The sequence below is a fragment of the Heteronotia binoei genome, chromosome 18 (assembly GCF_032191835.1).
Source record: "Heteronotia binoei isolate CCM8104 ecotype False Entrance Well chromosome 18, APGP_CSIRO_Hbin_v1, whole genome shotgun sequence".
In the NCBI taxonomy this organism is placed as follows: Eukaryota; Metazoa; Chordata; class Lepidosauria; order Squamata; family Gekkonidae; genus Heteronotia; species Heteronotia binoei.
The window spans coordinates 41,857,125-41,873,255 of NC_083240.1; the positions used below are offsets into that span (position 1 = coordinate 41,857,125).

The 16,131-nt window shown below is 45.8% G+C and overlaps 1 protein-coding gene across 1 annotated transcript in view; it reads right to left on the reverse strand.

Annotated features, from left to right (window-relative positions):
- TBX4 (T-box transcription factor 4) overlaps window positions 1-15,141 on the reverse strand; it is a 92,281-nt gene extending 77,140 nt beyond the window's left edge. The window contains exons 1-2 of the mRNA XM_060259496.1: window positions 14,959-15,141; window positions 5,566-5,660 (exon numbers count right to left, since the gene is read on the reverse strand). Of these exons, the coding sequence (XP_060115479.1) occupies window positions 5,566-5,660; window positions 14,959-15,114 (251 nt within the window). The 5' untranslated portion in view covers window positions 15,115-15,141. The remainder of the gene's footprint in view (window positions 1-5,565; window positions 5,661-14,958) is intronic.
- Window positions 15,142-16,131: the final 990 nt, after the last annotated feature.

The window sequence follows — 16,131 nt, forward strand, 5'->3', positions numbered from 1 at the left end:
AAGCTCTTGGCATTAGGGAGCACCGGTTGTCAGCTCTGGGTTGGAAAATTCCTGGAAGTTTGTGGGTGGAGCCTGGGGAGTCTAAGGTTTGAGGAGAGAAGGGACCTCACTATAACGCCACAGAATCCAGCTTCCAAAGCAGTCATTTTTGCAAGGGAACTGATTGTTCCCCACTGTGATTCCAGGAGATCTCCAGGTCCTACCTGGAGATTGGCAGCCATAGGAACCAAAGTGATTGGCATTACACAGTGACCACAGAGACAGATAAGAAGTTGAACAACCAAGGCTCCATGTAGTCCTTCAGCATCTTTCGAATGCTGGCCAATCAGATGACCCCAGCAGGCCTACAAGTGAGACACGGAGGTCAACAACTTCCCCCATTGCTGCCCCCACCACCACCTCTGGCATTCAGAACATCCCTTTCTCTACACTGTCAGTCATCACTGCTTAGTCTATTCTCTCTGAACTGGTTTAACAATCAGAGAACACAGAATCATAGAGTTGGAAGGGACCTCTAGGGTCATCTAGTCCAACCCTCTGCACAATGCAAGAAACTCACAAATACCTCCATCCCAATTCACAGGATTTTCATTGCTGCCAGACTGGCCATCTAACCTCTGTTGAAAAACCTCCAAAGAAGAAGAGCCCATCACCTCCTGAGGAAGCCTGTTCCACTGAGGAACCGCTCTAACCGTCAGGAAGTTCTTCCTAATGTTGAGCCGGAAACTCTTTTGATTTAATTTCAACCCATTGGTTCTGGTCCTACCTTCTGGGGCCTCAGAAAATAATTCCACACCATTCTCTAGATGACAACCCTTCAAGTCTTTGAAGATGGTGATCATATCACCTCACAGCTGCCTCGTCTCCAGGCTAAACATCCCCAGCTCCTTCAACCTTTCCTCATAGGACTTGGTCTCCAGACTCCTCACCATCTTCATTGCCCTCCTCTGGACCCATTTCAGCTTGTCTATACCCTTCTTAAAATGGGGTGCCCAAACCTGAACACAATACTCCAGGTGAGGTCTTACCAGAGCAGAGTAAAGCGATACCATCACTTCACGTGATCTGGACACTACTTCTATTGATACAGCCCAAAATTGCATTTGCCTTTTTAGCCACCGCATCACACTGTTGACTCATGTTCAGCGTATGGTCCACTAAGACCCCTAGATCCTTTTCGCACATACTACCCACAATCATTACACCTTGGAGCAGCAAGTTCCTCAAGTTCATTGTGTATTGTATGAAGAGTGTCCTATTGCCTGTCCTGAATCTATTGCTCATCTCCACAAAATGACCCTGAGTTCTAGTATTTTGGAGGAAAGGGAGAGAAACTGTTCTCCCTACCCACTTTCTTCAGATCATCCAATTTTAAAAAACATCTGATAGACTTCTACATGCCCATCAGGTGGCTGTTTCCAGTTGTCTCGGTATGACTGCCATGTCTGCACTTTGGGTCTTAACTAAACAGTGTCAACACAATGAAGATTTGTGACCTGATCCACAAGAAGGTGAATCATCAGGTCCGCTGAGTCCAACATTGTCTTTCCAACAGCGGTCAAGACTAGAGTTGCCAACTGCCAGGTAGTGGCTGAAGATCTCCTGCTATTACAACTGAGCTCCCAGCAATAGAGATTGGCTCACCTGGAGAAAATGGCTGCTTTGAAAGGTGGACTCTGGCATTATACCCCATTGAAGTCCCTCCCCTTCCCAAACCCCACCCTCCTCAGGCTCCATCTCCCAAATCTCCAGGTAGTTCCCAACCTGGAGCTTGGCAACTCTAGGATACTTCTAGGAAAGCCACAAGCGAGACATAAAGGCCCTCAAGAGCCTTGGCACCTGATATTCAGACTGCCACTGAATATCGACATCCCATATCATTACTAAGAACACACAAGAGGACCCCTCTGGATCAGACCAAAGAGCCATCTAGGCAGGGGTGGAATTCTAGCAGGAGCTCCTTTGCATATTAAGTCACACACCCCTGATGTAGCCAATCCTCCAAGAGCTTACAAGGCTCTTTTTTGTAAGCTCTTGGAGGATTGGCTACATCAGGGGTGTGTGGCCTAATATGCAAATCAGCTGCTGCTATAATTCCACCCCTGCATCTAGGACAGCTTCCCATTCCCAGCCGTGGCCAAAGAACCATCTCTAGAAAGGAAGGAGAAGCTGCTGGAAAATAGTCAAGTAAAATATCGGTTTCACTTCCAGGGGATTTGTACAAGAACAATAGCCGAGGATTGGGCTTGTTAATGTACATTTTGCAAACAATTAAGAGATATTCTGAATGTCAAGATCAAGTCATCTAAAAACCTGGAACCAGAAAAACACACAGATTTATGCACTGCCATGTTAGAAGTCTTGTAGACTTCCGCACGCCATATTTCACCCACAAAGGAGTCAAACTATTTTACGCAAAGTTCAGGGAACGTGGTGAACATAAACTTTTTCTTTTATCTCTTGATGATCCCCTTAATATGAAATAATCTCTCCGTTCCTCCCCCCCCCCACCCGCCTTCTCATAACAAAAACAGTCAAACATGAGAAAGACAGCGGGTACATTTTAAAGAAGTTTCCACTTTATAAATCATGCGCTCTTGGCAACGACACCGTTCCTGTTTCAACGTTGAGTTTGTGTGGCTTTTTTTTCCCCCAGCATCTCCCACAGATCAGAGCTCAGGGGGAGTCCAGAGCCTTGGAAGTGAATGCTCACAATAAATTCTAGGTAATTTATAGAGCTGGACTTCTTTTGCCGCGTCTTATAGACTGAGGGGGGGGGGGGACTTAACGTGGTTTCTTAGCAGTTGCTATTTGGCCAATGGCTGCTGGGAAAAGTAATTCACACAATCTCAAAACTTCTCTTCTATCACACCATGAGCCTTAAAACAGGCTTGCCAACCTCCAGGTGGGTAAAGGGAGAGAGGTCACTTGTAGGATAAAGACAGCACAACCGAAGTGATAGTGACCGAAAAACTAAGAATGTGTTGAAACAAAATCATACAAATATGTTCCATAGAAGACGAAATAGCAAAAACAATTCCCCCAAAGCCTTGATCCTTTTGGAGTTTAGTGCCATTTTAAAATCTTACTGGAGATTTTGTGTCCCATTTGTCCACTGGGAATTCTATGTGCAGTCTTTGGACGCACTGAAAAAGAATCTTGTGGGTTTTGCAGCTTTTTGCAACTTATTCATGCATCAGAAACACTTTGATATTTTTTTCTGAGCTTTTGCCTTTGGTTGAGATATGTGGTTGGAGCACCCTCTGCTAGAAGAGGCTTCGAAGCAGGAAGAATCAAGTCAACCTCCTGTTCATTGGGACTCCTCTGATGGAACCGTGAAACTTTTGGGAATTGTTATTGCTATTTAGTCTTCTATGGAACATATTTGTATGATTTTGTTTCAAGACATTCTTAGTTATTCGGTCACTATCTGTTCGGTTGTGCTGTCTTTAGCCTCCAGGTGGGGCCTGGAGATCTCCCACTATTATAGTTGATCTCCAGGTGACAGGGATCAGGTTCCTTGAGAAAACGGCTGTTTTGGAGGTGGCCTCTACAGCATTGTACCTTGCTGAGGTCTCTCCCCTGTCCACCCTTCTCAGGCTTCGCCCCCCCCCAAAGCTTCAGGTGTTTCCCAACACAGAGCTGGGAACCCTGCTTAAAGCCAACCTAAAACTTGACCATGACGTTGGTTCACCAAGCTCAAACAAGAAGGATCAGTGTCAATGATTCACCAACAGAGACATATAAAGAGGATTTTCGACTTCCTCCTCAAACAAAACTTTGGAGGATTTTCAGAGGCAGGCAGGCAGGCGGGAGGGAGGGAGAGGGAGAGGGAGAGAGGGAGAGAGAGAAAGAGAGAAAGAGAGAGAGAGAAAGAGAGAGAGAGAGAAAGAAAGAAAGAAAGGAAGGAAGGAAGGAAGGAAGGAAGGAAGGAAGAAAGAAAGAAAGAAAGAAAGAAAGAAAGAAAGAAAGAAAGAAAGAAAGAAAGAAAGAAAGAAAGAAAGAGAGAGAGAAGAAAGGAAGGAAGGAAGGAAGAGAGAGAGAGAAGAAAGAAAGAAAGAAAAAAAGAAAGAAAGAGAGAGAGAGAAAGAAAGAAAGGAAGGAAGGAAGGAGGGAAGGAAGGAAGGAAGGAAGGAAGGAAGGAAGGAAGGAAGGAAGGAAGGAAGGAAGGAAGGAAGGAAGGAAGGAAGGAAGGAAGGAAGGAAGGTTCTCAACTCAGTGTGCGTGAGGGTGCCACAAACCCTTCAAAGAAACACAGCTGGGAATTTGCAGACCCTCTGAACTCCTGTCCCCTGCAGATGTTTTGGAGGATGAGTAGGTTTGAGCAAGGGAGGAGACCCAATTTCACAAACTTGCTGGTTCAAAATGAATATCCCCATTTTGATTGAGAAAAATGAACCCACGAGGATTTTTGAAGTTTTCCCTAGAACCAGATGCATCTCTCAACAGTATGTATGATGCAAAACTACTAAAGAACCAAGAAACAACGATGAAATTGTAATGGGCCAAATTTTAAGACAATGACTACCTGAAGAATCAATAGGAAACTTTCTCTGCCTTCATATCTTTGCACTAATTTATCCTGCAGTTGCCCGTCGTCTGCCAGCTTAAAGTCCAAGCAGTTGCTCGTTCTTAAGATACTAGTAAGAAAAAACCAATTGTTCCATGGCATCACCCTCTGTAGACCTCACACCAACTGAGAACCTACCACCCACACCTATTAGGAGCGAACAGGCTCTGCAATACACCCCAAATGCACAATTGCCGTCTCATGGGTTTTCCATGGATGAACTGCCTCCATTTGCATTTATGGAAGCAGTATGTTCACAGAAAACCTAATATTCACACATTTCAGCACTCTGGATAGGTGCAGCGTGCAAGCTCTCAGTTTGTGTGAACATCACTTCGGCAGAAGCCCTAGAACAAAGTTGGAGTCCAAGATCACCTTTAAGACCAACCAAGTTTTACTCACAATGTAAGCTTTCATGTGCCAGGAGCACACTTCATCAGACAAATAATATGGGATGGAATTAGCAGTCCTACATATAGAGAGAGTGGGCAGTGGATTAGTTTGCAAAATAGCGGAAACATTTTTAGCAGATTAAAAGAATCACAAGTTGGGGTCTGGTAATCGGCAGTTTGTGTTGAAGCGTGTGTCTCTGACACACGCACGCACGCGCACACAACACTTCACTTCCACTAACTTGAGATTTACAAGATGATGTCCATTATCCAGAACAAGAGGGGGCAAGCCTAGAACAGCATTTTAAAAACTAGAATCAGTCGGTACAGGTAAAGATTTTACCTTTTCTACAGTGACAATGGCATAAAGCTGGAACCAAAGTGTTCTAGGAACTGTTATACCAGGGAAACATAGCTAAGGGACACTTTGTAAGAAAAAGAAAGCCATATTTATGATGCAGCAGTCACGTCATCCTGAAGTAAAATATCTTTGTTTCATCCTCTAGACTCTGTATGTACATACAATTTCATAAAAGCTTGAAGCTGCAGGCACTACAAAACCCTTACGAAAGGACTGGGAACAAAAAGGATTTTTAGACCCACCTTCCGGCTTTTGTGATGATCATCTCCGTACCAGCTTCGTGAAACTTCTTCCATAGTTCTTTCTCGTGCAGGTACACTTTGATATTCTCAATAGTCTTTGGACAAAATAATTTTAAAGAAATAAAATTAGAAAGACACGTAAGCATGTTGTGAAGAAATACAGTAGAACTCACAGTGGTAACAGGCCAGCGTGAACTTTCCATTCTGTGGTGCCAACAGTGAAGAGGAGTAACCAAATTGCTATTAAATGAAGTCTAAAAGCCTGTGTTATTGGCTGGTTATTTCCCATCAAAACTAGATCTTCCCACCTTCCCCTTCTGTTTACTCTCAGTCTCCTTCCTTGACTTCCTGCCCCTACCTTCTGTAGCATGGGAGCAGCTCATCCAATTACAGCCAATGACTTTTTGCTTTCCCTCCACCCTCTGTGACATCAGGGCAGCTCAGCCAATCAGGGCAGTTCAGCCAAGCTTTGCCTCTCAAAAAAAAGAAAAGAAAGAAAGAGAAAAACATACTACTTTGCAGGGCTTTTTTTTTAGCAGGAATGCACAGGAACGCAGTTCCGGCTGGCTTGGTGTCAGGGAGTGTGGCCTAATGTGCAAATGAGTTCCTGCTAGGCTTTTTCTACAAAAAAAAAAAAAAAAGCCCTGCTATTTTGCAACCTAAAGTCAAGTGTGTCCCATGTAGTTTTAGCAGGAACGACTTTGCTGAGAGAATTCCAGATTTGTGTTGACCCAGCTTGCCTGTGCAATAAAGCTGGAATGTACGCACGCTTTTTGCATTATACTGTACTGAATGGCAATATTCTTCTCCCCTGAGACAGCCAGGGCTGGCCTCAGCACCTGGTGATCTTGGTGTAAGTGCACCCACAAAAGGGTCCCATGCTGCTCCTTCTACTTGGTATTTTTAAAGGCAGGACGCTGTACCTGCAGCGCTTTTCTCACACTACCAGGAATGCATCGTCATGTTGTGTGGCACACACCAACCACAGTCAGCCTGTATCTGGGTTAGCTCAGCAGGAGGACTGGGGAGGAATAATAAAGCACTCCTTTATGTCAAAAGAGCCCCGTGGCGCAGAGTGGTAAAGCTTCAGTACTGCAGTTGGAGCCCTCTGCTCACGACCTGAGTTCGATTCCAGCAGAAGCTGGTTCAGGTAGCCGACTCAGCCTTCCATCCTTCCAAGGTCGGGAAAATGAGTCCCCAGCTTGCTGGGGGGGGGGGGGGAGTGTAATGACCGGGGAAGGCAATGGCAAACCACCCCATAAAAAGGTCTGCCATGAAAACGTGAAAGCAGCGTCACCTCAGTGCTTGCACAAGGGACCTTTCCGTTCCTTATGCCAAATGAGACCAGTGTCTATCTAGCACACTTGAGGGTCAGTGCCGAATTAAACCCTGTGGAGGCCCCTAGGCAGTCAAAATCTTGGGGGCTCCCTTGCAAATTATCTCAGAGTTGGAGCAACCCCCCCCCCCCCGCCACTCACGACCCCCTCTGCAGCCTGCAGGCACTTTCTCAAAAACTCTACAAGAATCTTATGACCACCTTTTGCCAGCTGCCCAGTAGCAGCAGCCGAAGGGGCCTTCTAAGATCTGCCTACAGAGAATATAAACTTCGAAACTGAGATTATAGCATCGTTTTTTTCTATGTTTTTAACTGTTTTTATGGTTTTATGTCCATTGCATGTTTTATACTCATGCATACGCATGACCATGTGAGCCGCCCTGAGCCCGCTTCGGCGGGGAGGGCGGGATATAAATGGAATTCAATAAAGAAATGTTATCTGGCTTTCATGTGATCCAATCAGTACAGGGGTGGACAAAATGACCCCCCACTGCACAGCATTGTAACCAAATCTTGTTATGAAGCAGCTTGTTCAGAGGATTCACACCTCCACTGGCCTTCATTGGCCCTTCTTCCTGCTTGGCATATTCTTGACTTATATTATAATTTTTAAAGTGTTTTCTGTCGTTCAAAGGTTTTCATGTTTTTTTTTTTTAAAAAAAAAACGTTTGCCGCCTTGGGAACCCTGATTGAGCGGAAAGGTGGCATCAATACGTTTTAAATAAATGTGTTTTCAATACAAATTAAACAAAGCTAAGTTTGAGCGCGTGCGTTTGGAAGCCAGCTATGAAGCCCTCCCTGCTGGCACGGGGCAACCCTTGCATGGGGGCAGCTTGAACGGCAACATTCATTTCTGGCACACGGACAGTCATTCAAACAACAGAATGCAGAAACCTCGCTCTAAACAATGCATGCTGTAAGGCTCTCATGTTTGCTTGCAATCTCATTTTATTTCCTTTATTTCTCCCCAATGAGGACCTGGGGACTGGGGCTTACATCACTTCCCTTTCCTCTGTTTTATCCGTACAACAACCCTGTGAAGTGGGTTAGGTTGAGAGAGTGTGACTGACTCAAGGTCATTCAGCGATCTTCCATGGCAAGAGTGAGGATTCAAACCTGGCTCTCCCAGATACGACCGTGACACTCTTAATCTAGGGTTGCCAAGTCCAATTTAAGAAATATCTGGGGACTTTGGGGGTGGAGCCAGGAGACTTTGGGGGTGAAGCCAGGAGACATTAGGGGTGGAGCCAAGATCAAGCCTGTGACAAGCATCATTGAACTCCAAAGGGAGTTCTAGCCATCACATTTAAAGGGACGGCACACCTTTTCAATGCCTTCCTTCCATAGGAAATAATGAAGGATAGGGGCACCTTCTTTTGAGGCTCATAGAATTGGACCCCCTGGTCCAAACTTTTTGAAACTTGGGGAGTATTTTGGGGAGTGGCACTAAATGCTATACTAAAAATTTGGTGCCTCTACCCCAAAAAACACCCCCCACAGAGCCCTAGAAACCTGCGGATCAATTCTCCATGATTTTCTATGGGAATAAATCTCCATAGGGAATAATAGAGTTCCCAGCAGACATTTCTCTCCCCTCCCCCTGCTTTCTGATGACCCTGAAGCGGGGGGAGGGCCTCCAAACCGGGGGATCCCCTGCCCCCACCTGGGGATTGGCAACCCTATCTTAACCACTACACTGTGCTCTTTCGAAGTATGAAACAAATGTCAGCAAATGTTATCTCTGCATTCCTGGCAGTCTTGTGTGGTAGACCAGCAGGATTACAGATTGGGTGGCGTCTTCAAGGGTGAGCCCATAGTGGTCATCAGGGCTTTTGTGAAAGCCAGTTTGGTGTAGTGGTTAAGTGTGCGGACTCTTATCTGGGAGAACCGGGTTTGATTCCCCACTCCTTCACTTGCACCTGCTGGAATGGCCTTGGGTCAGCCATGGCTCTCGCAGAGGTTGTCCTTGAAAGGGCAGCTGCTGTGAGAGCCCTCTCCAGCCCCACCCACCTCACAGGGTGTCTGTTGTGGGGGAGGAAGGGAAAGGAGGTTGTGAGCCGCTCTGAGAGTCTTAGGAGTGGAGGGCGGGATATAAATCCAATATCATCATCATCATCATCATCATCATCATCATCATCATCATCTTTTTTTTGTAGCAGGAATTCCTTTGCATATTAGGCCACACACCCCTGATATGGCCCTGTACTAAGAGCTCTGTACTAAGAGTATTGCAAGCTCTTAGAGGATTGGCTACACTGCGGGGAGGGGGTGGCCTAATATGCAAAGGAGTTCCTGCTAGAGAAAAAGCCCTGGCAGTCATCAAGTAACTATAGGACTCACTGCTAATCAGTCAGCTGGATTCAGGTGAGTAGGCATGTTGGTCGGAAGCAGCAGAACAAAGTTCGGGTCCAGCGGCACCTTTAAGACCAACAAAGTTTAATTCTGGGCATCGGCTTTTTGCAGGCCTTGAATAAAACTTTGTTGGCCTTAAAGAAGATGAAGAAGAAGATATTGGATTTATATCCCGCCCTCCACTCCGAAGAGTCTCAGAGCGGCTAACAATCTCCTTTCCCTTCCTCCCCCACAACAGTTACCTTCCTCCCCCACAACAGTCACCCTGTGAGGTGGGTGGGGCTGGAGAGGGCTCTCCCAGCAGCTGCCCTTTCAAGGACAACCTCTGCCAGAGCTCTGGCTGACCCAAGGCCATTCCAGCAGGTGCAAGTCGAGGAGTGGGGAATCAAACCCGGTGCTCCCAGATAAGAGTCCACACACTTAACCACTACACCAAACTGGCTCTCCACTCTTAAAGGGGCCACTGGGCTTGAATTTCGTTCTGCTAATCAGCTGGTACAATCAGATTTAAGTCAGCTGATTAAATCAGCTGAAAGGGAAAAAACCCAACCTCTGTTTAGTTAGCTGCCCTTTAAAAAAGACATCTGTGTTCCTATTTAATGGCCAATGTATTTTATTTTGAGATGGATTTGCTCAGACTTGCCTGATGTCCACTCCTCCTCCCCGCCCCTCCGTTCCTGCTAGCAATTTGTCTCTGCTTTCTCCCTCTCCTGCTTTGCTATTGTTTCAAACAGAAGTCAATTGAGTTTCAGGGCCTAGGGCATAATTGCTGTTCCTTAATACATGGGGAGTTTATATAGGATTTTTTTAAAAAAAAAAGCTTTAACTGGGAGCACAGTCGACTTCACATCTCAGTTTCCTCATTATACAACAGGTTATAATTTTGATATCGGAAACCTTGTCAGCACTAAATAAAAGCTAGCCAATCAGCAAACATAGGAGACTGGCAAATAAATTGCACATTCACTCTCTGTTTTTGGCATAACGTTGCCTAATTGTGTTTAATTTTGTGTAAAAATCACAGCATATATATAGATCAAAAATCACAGTATATATATATTTTTAAAATCACATTGCATGTAAACAATTTGGCATATAAAACTATAGTGATTAGACTTCTCTTGTAATGTTAGTGAATAAAACATTTTTTTTAAAAAAAGACGGAGGTTTGAAACCAGTGTTTGCCAGATTTCTAATAGCCAGCTTTCTGAATTTAAATTAGAGACATTTAGATAATTTAGAAAACTGAAATTCAATGCGGGAAACTTTGCTAAAGGCCAAGTCCACACCTCTGTTTGTACTCCAGACATTGGTCTGGATGTATCTCTTAATGGGACTCATGCAGAGATACACCAGAACGCTTCCTCAAAGAGTTGGTAATTCCGCAGTATCTCTGCAGTGAATGACCCAATCGCACAGAAGCCTGAAAGATAGCAGAATTACCTTTTTCCCCAGGAAAGGATTATTGGCAGGGCTTTGGGGGGGGGTAGAAAAAGCCCAGCAGGAACTCATTTGCATATTTGGCCACACCCCCTGATGTCAACATTGTTTCACATAGGATTTTTGGTAGAAAAAGCCCAACAGGGACTCATTTGCATATTAGGCCACACCTCCTGATGCCAAGCCAGCCGGAACTGTGTTCCTGCTCAAAAAAAGCCCTGATTACTGGTATGAGGTGTGTCTAAAACCGTGACTGATGCAGAGGCACAAAAGTAAGCCTCGTCTGATCATTATGACGCATTGCTTCAATGAGAACAATTGGATAACTGAAACACACCTCATGCAGAGATGGGGCCAAAGGAGCCCACCCCCTCAGTGGCGGCTGATTTACAGTCAGTAGGCCATGCCAGAACAGCAACTCTTGGCAAGCCACACTGATCAGCCTCCTCTGATGAAGGGCACTTTGGGCTCAGAGGAACCTTTAGCTTGTTTCCAGAAGCAAACAAGTTTTTAGAGAGACAAACAAAACTGAAGATGTCTCCAGGGGACTTCTTTGTTGAAAAGTTTAAAACTTTTAAACAGAAGACTATAAACCAAGAAATCTGGGGGGGGGTTAAATCAAAAGGGGAATGTGTGTGTGAAGAAAAGACAATGGGGAGGGGAAGGGCTTTTTTTGCAGAAAAAGCCCAGCAGGAACTCGTTTGCATGTTAGGCCACACACCCTGACATCACCATTGTTTCGCACGGGGCTTTTCGTGTAGAGAAAACCCAGCAGGAACTCATTTTGCATATTAGGCCACACCCCCTGACACCAAGCCAGCCAGAACTGCTTTCCTGTGCATTCCTGCTCAAAAAAAGCCCTGGGGAGGGGGGGAAAGTCCCCAGAACTTTCAGCGTTGCAATTGCAAGCAGTAAAGAAAGGGGGGGCTGTGCTCCAATGAAATTGATTACCTCCCACCTCCCTGCCAGTCTTGCCACCTGGAGAAAGGCTGGTATACTATTTATTTATTTAAGATAGCTTGTGGATAGCCAGGACTTCCTACAAAGGTACCAGAAATTTTCACTTTAAAAGATCCATAGAAATTGCTTTTTCAGGTCAGACCTAAAGTCCACTTAGCCAGACAGATGCCTCCAGGAAGTTTTACAAGCTGATGTATCTGGTACTTGTATCTGTATGTGGAAGATCACGGTGATAGCCGCTACTAATGCAATCTTTTTAAGAATTTGGCCATCTAAGCTACTACAGGACCCGCTTGCAGGAATTTTTCCTCCTCTAATTTTTTTTCTAAATGGTTGGCTCAGCATGGTTTTCCATTCTTTAAGCTTCTAGCAACCTTTTTAGGGAAAGCCACCTTTCCCCCCCCCCCCCCGCCCAAGCCAGGCTTACACCTTTTACAATTTAGGATTCATATAAGCCCCCTCCCCCTGGACTGAAACTGTACAGCCCAAATCCAAGCTTACCATCCTAAGGAAAACGGGGTCATTATAAAACTCAAGGACAGAGTTTCTCCCCAGCTGCCTGATTTAGCATCCAGAGAATCTCAGCAATTGTTTTTACAAACCAACTAAATCCAAGCTGGCTTCCTAGGGTGTATTCTAAAATGGGTTGTGAGCAGTGTTCCCTCTATGGTGAGTGAGCGTGAGCTAGCTCACAGATTTTTATCCTCCAGCTCACAGATTTTTGTCTTGCCTCAGGAAGGATGACCCCGGGACACACTAATTTATGCAGTAGCTCACAACTTTAATGCCAATAGCTCACAAAGTAGAATTTTTGCTCACAAGACTCTGCAGCTGTTATATATGTGATCGGAAATGTGTCTAATATATGGAGTCCTTGCCTGGCTCATTGGAGCTTGAAGGTCCAAGCCTGGGAGCTCAGGAACAATAGGGAGTAGGATCCAAATCCCTGCTGCCCTGCTCCAATCACGGGCCCCCTGCTGGTTTGAATGGCCCAATAGTATGCTAGCGTGGGAACCTGGAGTGTATATACATAGTTGGCCGCATTGGCCTAGTCTCCAGTCTTCAAGTGCGGTCTATCTTATGCTGTGCCTAATACAGAGCCGATGATCACTACCACCTCGCCTTTTCCATGCATTGAACCCACTAGAGCAGCTTAGAGGGAACATTGGTTGTGAAATCTCAGAAGTCAATCTGGGAAGGAGGGTCTCCAAGCAGCTTAGCCAGTGAATGGAGAAGGGGCTCAGCTCTCCTGAATTTGGAAACTGCCTCTTTCCCATAACTGGCAAATGCAGACTAAATGATGAGTATTCTAAGCCAGGCTAATCAATTGGCATCACACATTTGCAAGTGAAGGCACCCTCCTTAATAGGTACGTAGGTAGATAGTAGGTCCTATGAGTTTATAGGTCCTAGGTAGATAGTAGGTCCTATCCTTGGGTATCCATACATATATATTTTCCTCCTCCTTGAATTTTTTTCCTAAATGGTTCGCTCAGCATGGTTTTCCATTCTTTAAGTTTCTAGCAACCTTTTAGGAAAAGCCACCTTTTTCCGTACCGACACTTTCTGGCTCTTCCATTGGCCCTGATCTAGGGCCTGCATTGCCGGAACCAGCTGCAGCCAGCAACCAGGCAAAGGCTTTTTCCTTAAGGGATCATGTTAAAATGACTATACAGCACCACAAGGGAACTTCGCCAAATTCAGAGCTCCCCAAGTTATAACAGTATGGCCTACCAGTGTGGGTGTTGGAAGGATACTTGCCACTTTTAGGAAAGCAAGATTCAAGTCCAGTAAGGCTAAGACCCAGCAAGAATTCCAAGTTATGCTTGGGTTACCACATTTTGAAAAGCGAAAAAGAGGATGTATTTCCCAACTGACTACTTCAAGCAAGTGATCACTATGACTAACCTAATTTGAAATACCCTTACTATTGAAGCTGCGGTAATTGCTACTAATTAGGAATATTCCTAACCTTCCAATCCCAAAAGAGGACATTTTCATCGTTTTTTTTTAAAAAAGAGCCTATAAGAAGACAGACATTTATTTATTTATTTATTCGGGATTTATATCCCGCCCTTCCCACAAGTGGCTCAGGGCAGCTTCCAACAATTGATCAAGCATAAAATTTAAACAATTTTAAGTATAAAACAATTAGATACTTAAACATTATCTTAAACATCAAAAAAGAGAGGACGTGGCCTCTAAAAAGCGGACATCTGGTAACCCTCGGTTATACACTTCATCTCTCTGCTCAAAAGTTTATCCTGTGGAAATCTTGTTGGCAGGGCCGGCGTGAGTGGTTCTGCACTTGAGGCAGACCCCAGCACCGTGCCCCCCCCCAAGAAAAGCTCCCATGCACGTGGCATGATGACATCACAAGAAGTGATGCCATCATGCAGGACGGCAGGGAATGAGAGAGCGACGGGCAGTGCACAAGAGTGCTGCCATCCTGCCCGCTTTCCCCCTGCACGAAGCTCTTTGGAGGCTTCCAAGGAAGGAGGCTTTCACGTTCCAAAAGCAACCGGTGCTGCTAAAACAGTGCGCTCTTCAAAGGTTTCCTTGGAAGCCTCCAAAGAGCTTAGTGCACTGTGAAGCGCTCCTCCGATCTTGCCTTCAGGGCAGGCTCAGAGGAACGCTACCCCCAGGCTGCCGCCTACCCCACTGACTCCCACACCCCAGCCCTGCTGGTTGGTCTTGAAGGTGCGACTGGACACAACTCTTGCTCTTCTCGTGCGGACCTACATGGTGACCAGGGCTTTTTTTGTAGGGGGGGAAACCCACCCAGCAGGGACTCATTTGCATGTTAGGCCACACCCCCTGATGTCACTACGGTTTCACACAGGGCTTTTTTGTAGAAAAAGCCCAACAGGAACTCATTTGCATATTAGGCCACACCCTGATGCCGAGCCAGCAGAAACTGTGTCCGTGCTAAAAAAAAAAAAGCCCTGATAGTGACTCACCCGAAATTACATTTAGGAGAGCATGAGAAACTTTTATTTCAGAAAGCGTTTGATGGAAGGTGAATTACTGCAGCAGATTCGGATGTTTTAGTTCTAATTCTGTGTGCTTTTTTAAAAATTCCGGGTACGTCCTTTTCTTACATTATTTTCGTTTATAATATGTACATTTCAATCTGTATTTTCATTTTCTCATTTTTAATGTGTACATTTTAATCTGTCTTTTAAATCTTGCCAGTGGGGCTGGTATATCCTGTGCCCTTGCACCCTGGTGGTTCCCTTGTTAGTTGCCACGAGGCAGGATAGAATCTCTTTAAAAAATGAATCAACATTGACATCGTGTGCCTACCTGCTCAGGATCCGGCCCCTGCGGGCTGTTTAGAGGCGTGTTGCCGACTCCCGCGACGCCAAGGACTGGGGAACTGGCTGCTGTTTCCGCATGGCCCGGGGCCTGAGGTGCCACAAACCCGTCCTCTGCTTCGGACAAGCTTTTCTCCTGGAGCATTTCCTGAAAGAGCAAGGCAAAGAGCTTTCACCCCGTCCCTCCAAGTCCGATGGCAGAAGAGAAACAGGGACTGGGCAGCCCCAAAGCCTGGCCAAAGACAAGTGACCCGTGGAACCCGTTTGGATCTTAGCTGTCACCCAGAACCCATGCACTCCAATTCTGCTCTTGAACAGCAGCTTGGCTCCTTTTTTCTTTTTGCCACTACATCACAGCTGACTTCTGGAGACCATGTCGGGTTTTCAAGGCAAGAGACATTCAGAGGTGGTTTGCCATCGCCTGCCTCTGAAGAGCAAACTTGGACCGATTTCCCACTCACCTTACGCCGCTCTCGCGTTCCTCTTCTCAGTGGGGCTTCCTTCCGATTTCACACTATCTGCCCCGGGGCTGCAGCTAGCATTGGCTTTTTTGAGCAGCAAACAGAAACCTCTAAAAACCAGCTTCTGTTTGCCGTGTGAAAAAGCCAGCACTAGCTGCAGCCCCAGGGCAGATAAGTGTGAAATTGGAAGGAAACCCCGCTGAGAAGAGGAAAGTGAGAGTGGCGTAAGGTGAGTGGGAAATCGGTCCTGGACTTCCTTGATGGTCTCCCACCCAAATACTGACTAGGGCCAACCCTGCTTAGCTTCTGACATCTGATGAGATCGAGCTGGCCTGGGCTATCCAGACCAGAGAAGCTGTGCTCCTGGGCTGTAGCGAAGGCCGGCAAAGAGCACTGTGGAACCCTGGAGACTATCTGCTTGATCGCCACAAGAGTTTCTATGGACCAGATCTTGCTGAAGCTCCGTATGTCTGATGAAGTGTGCTCTCTAGCCTGGGAAACTTAGGCCGAAAGGTATTTGTTAGTCTTGAAGGTGCCACAAGTCACTTCATTAAGTTCACCCCTGGTCTAAACAAACCCCTTGAAAATTCATCTTGCTGATTTCAGAACCACTTCTACAGGGGTGTCAAACTCAGTTGTTATGAGGGCCAGATCTGACATAAATGAGATCTTGTCAGGCCGGGCCATGTCACGTGTGTCAT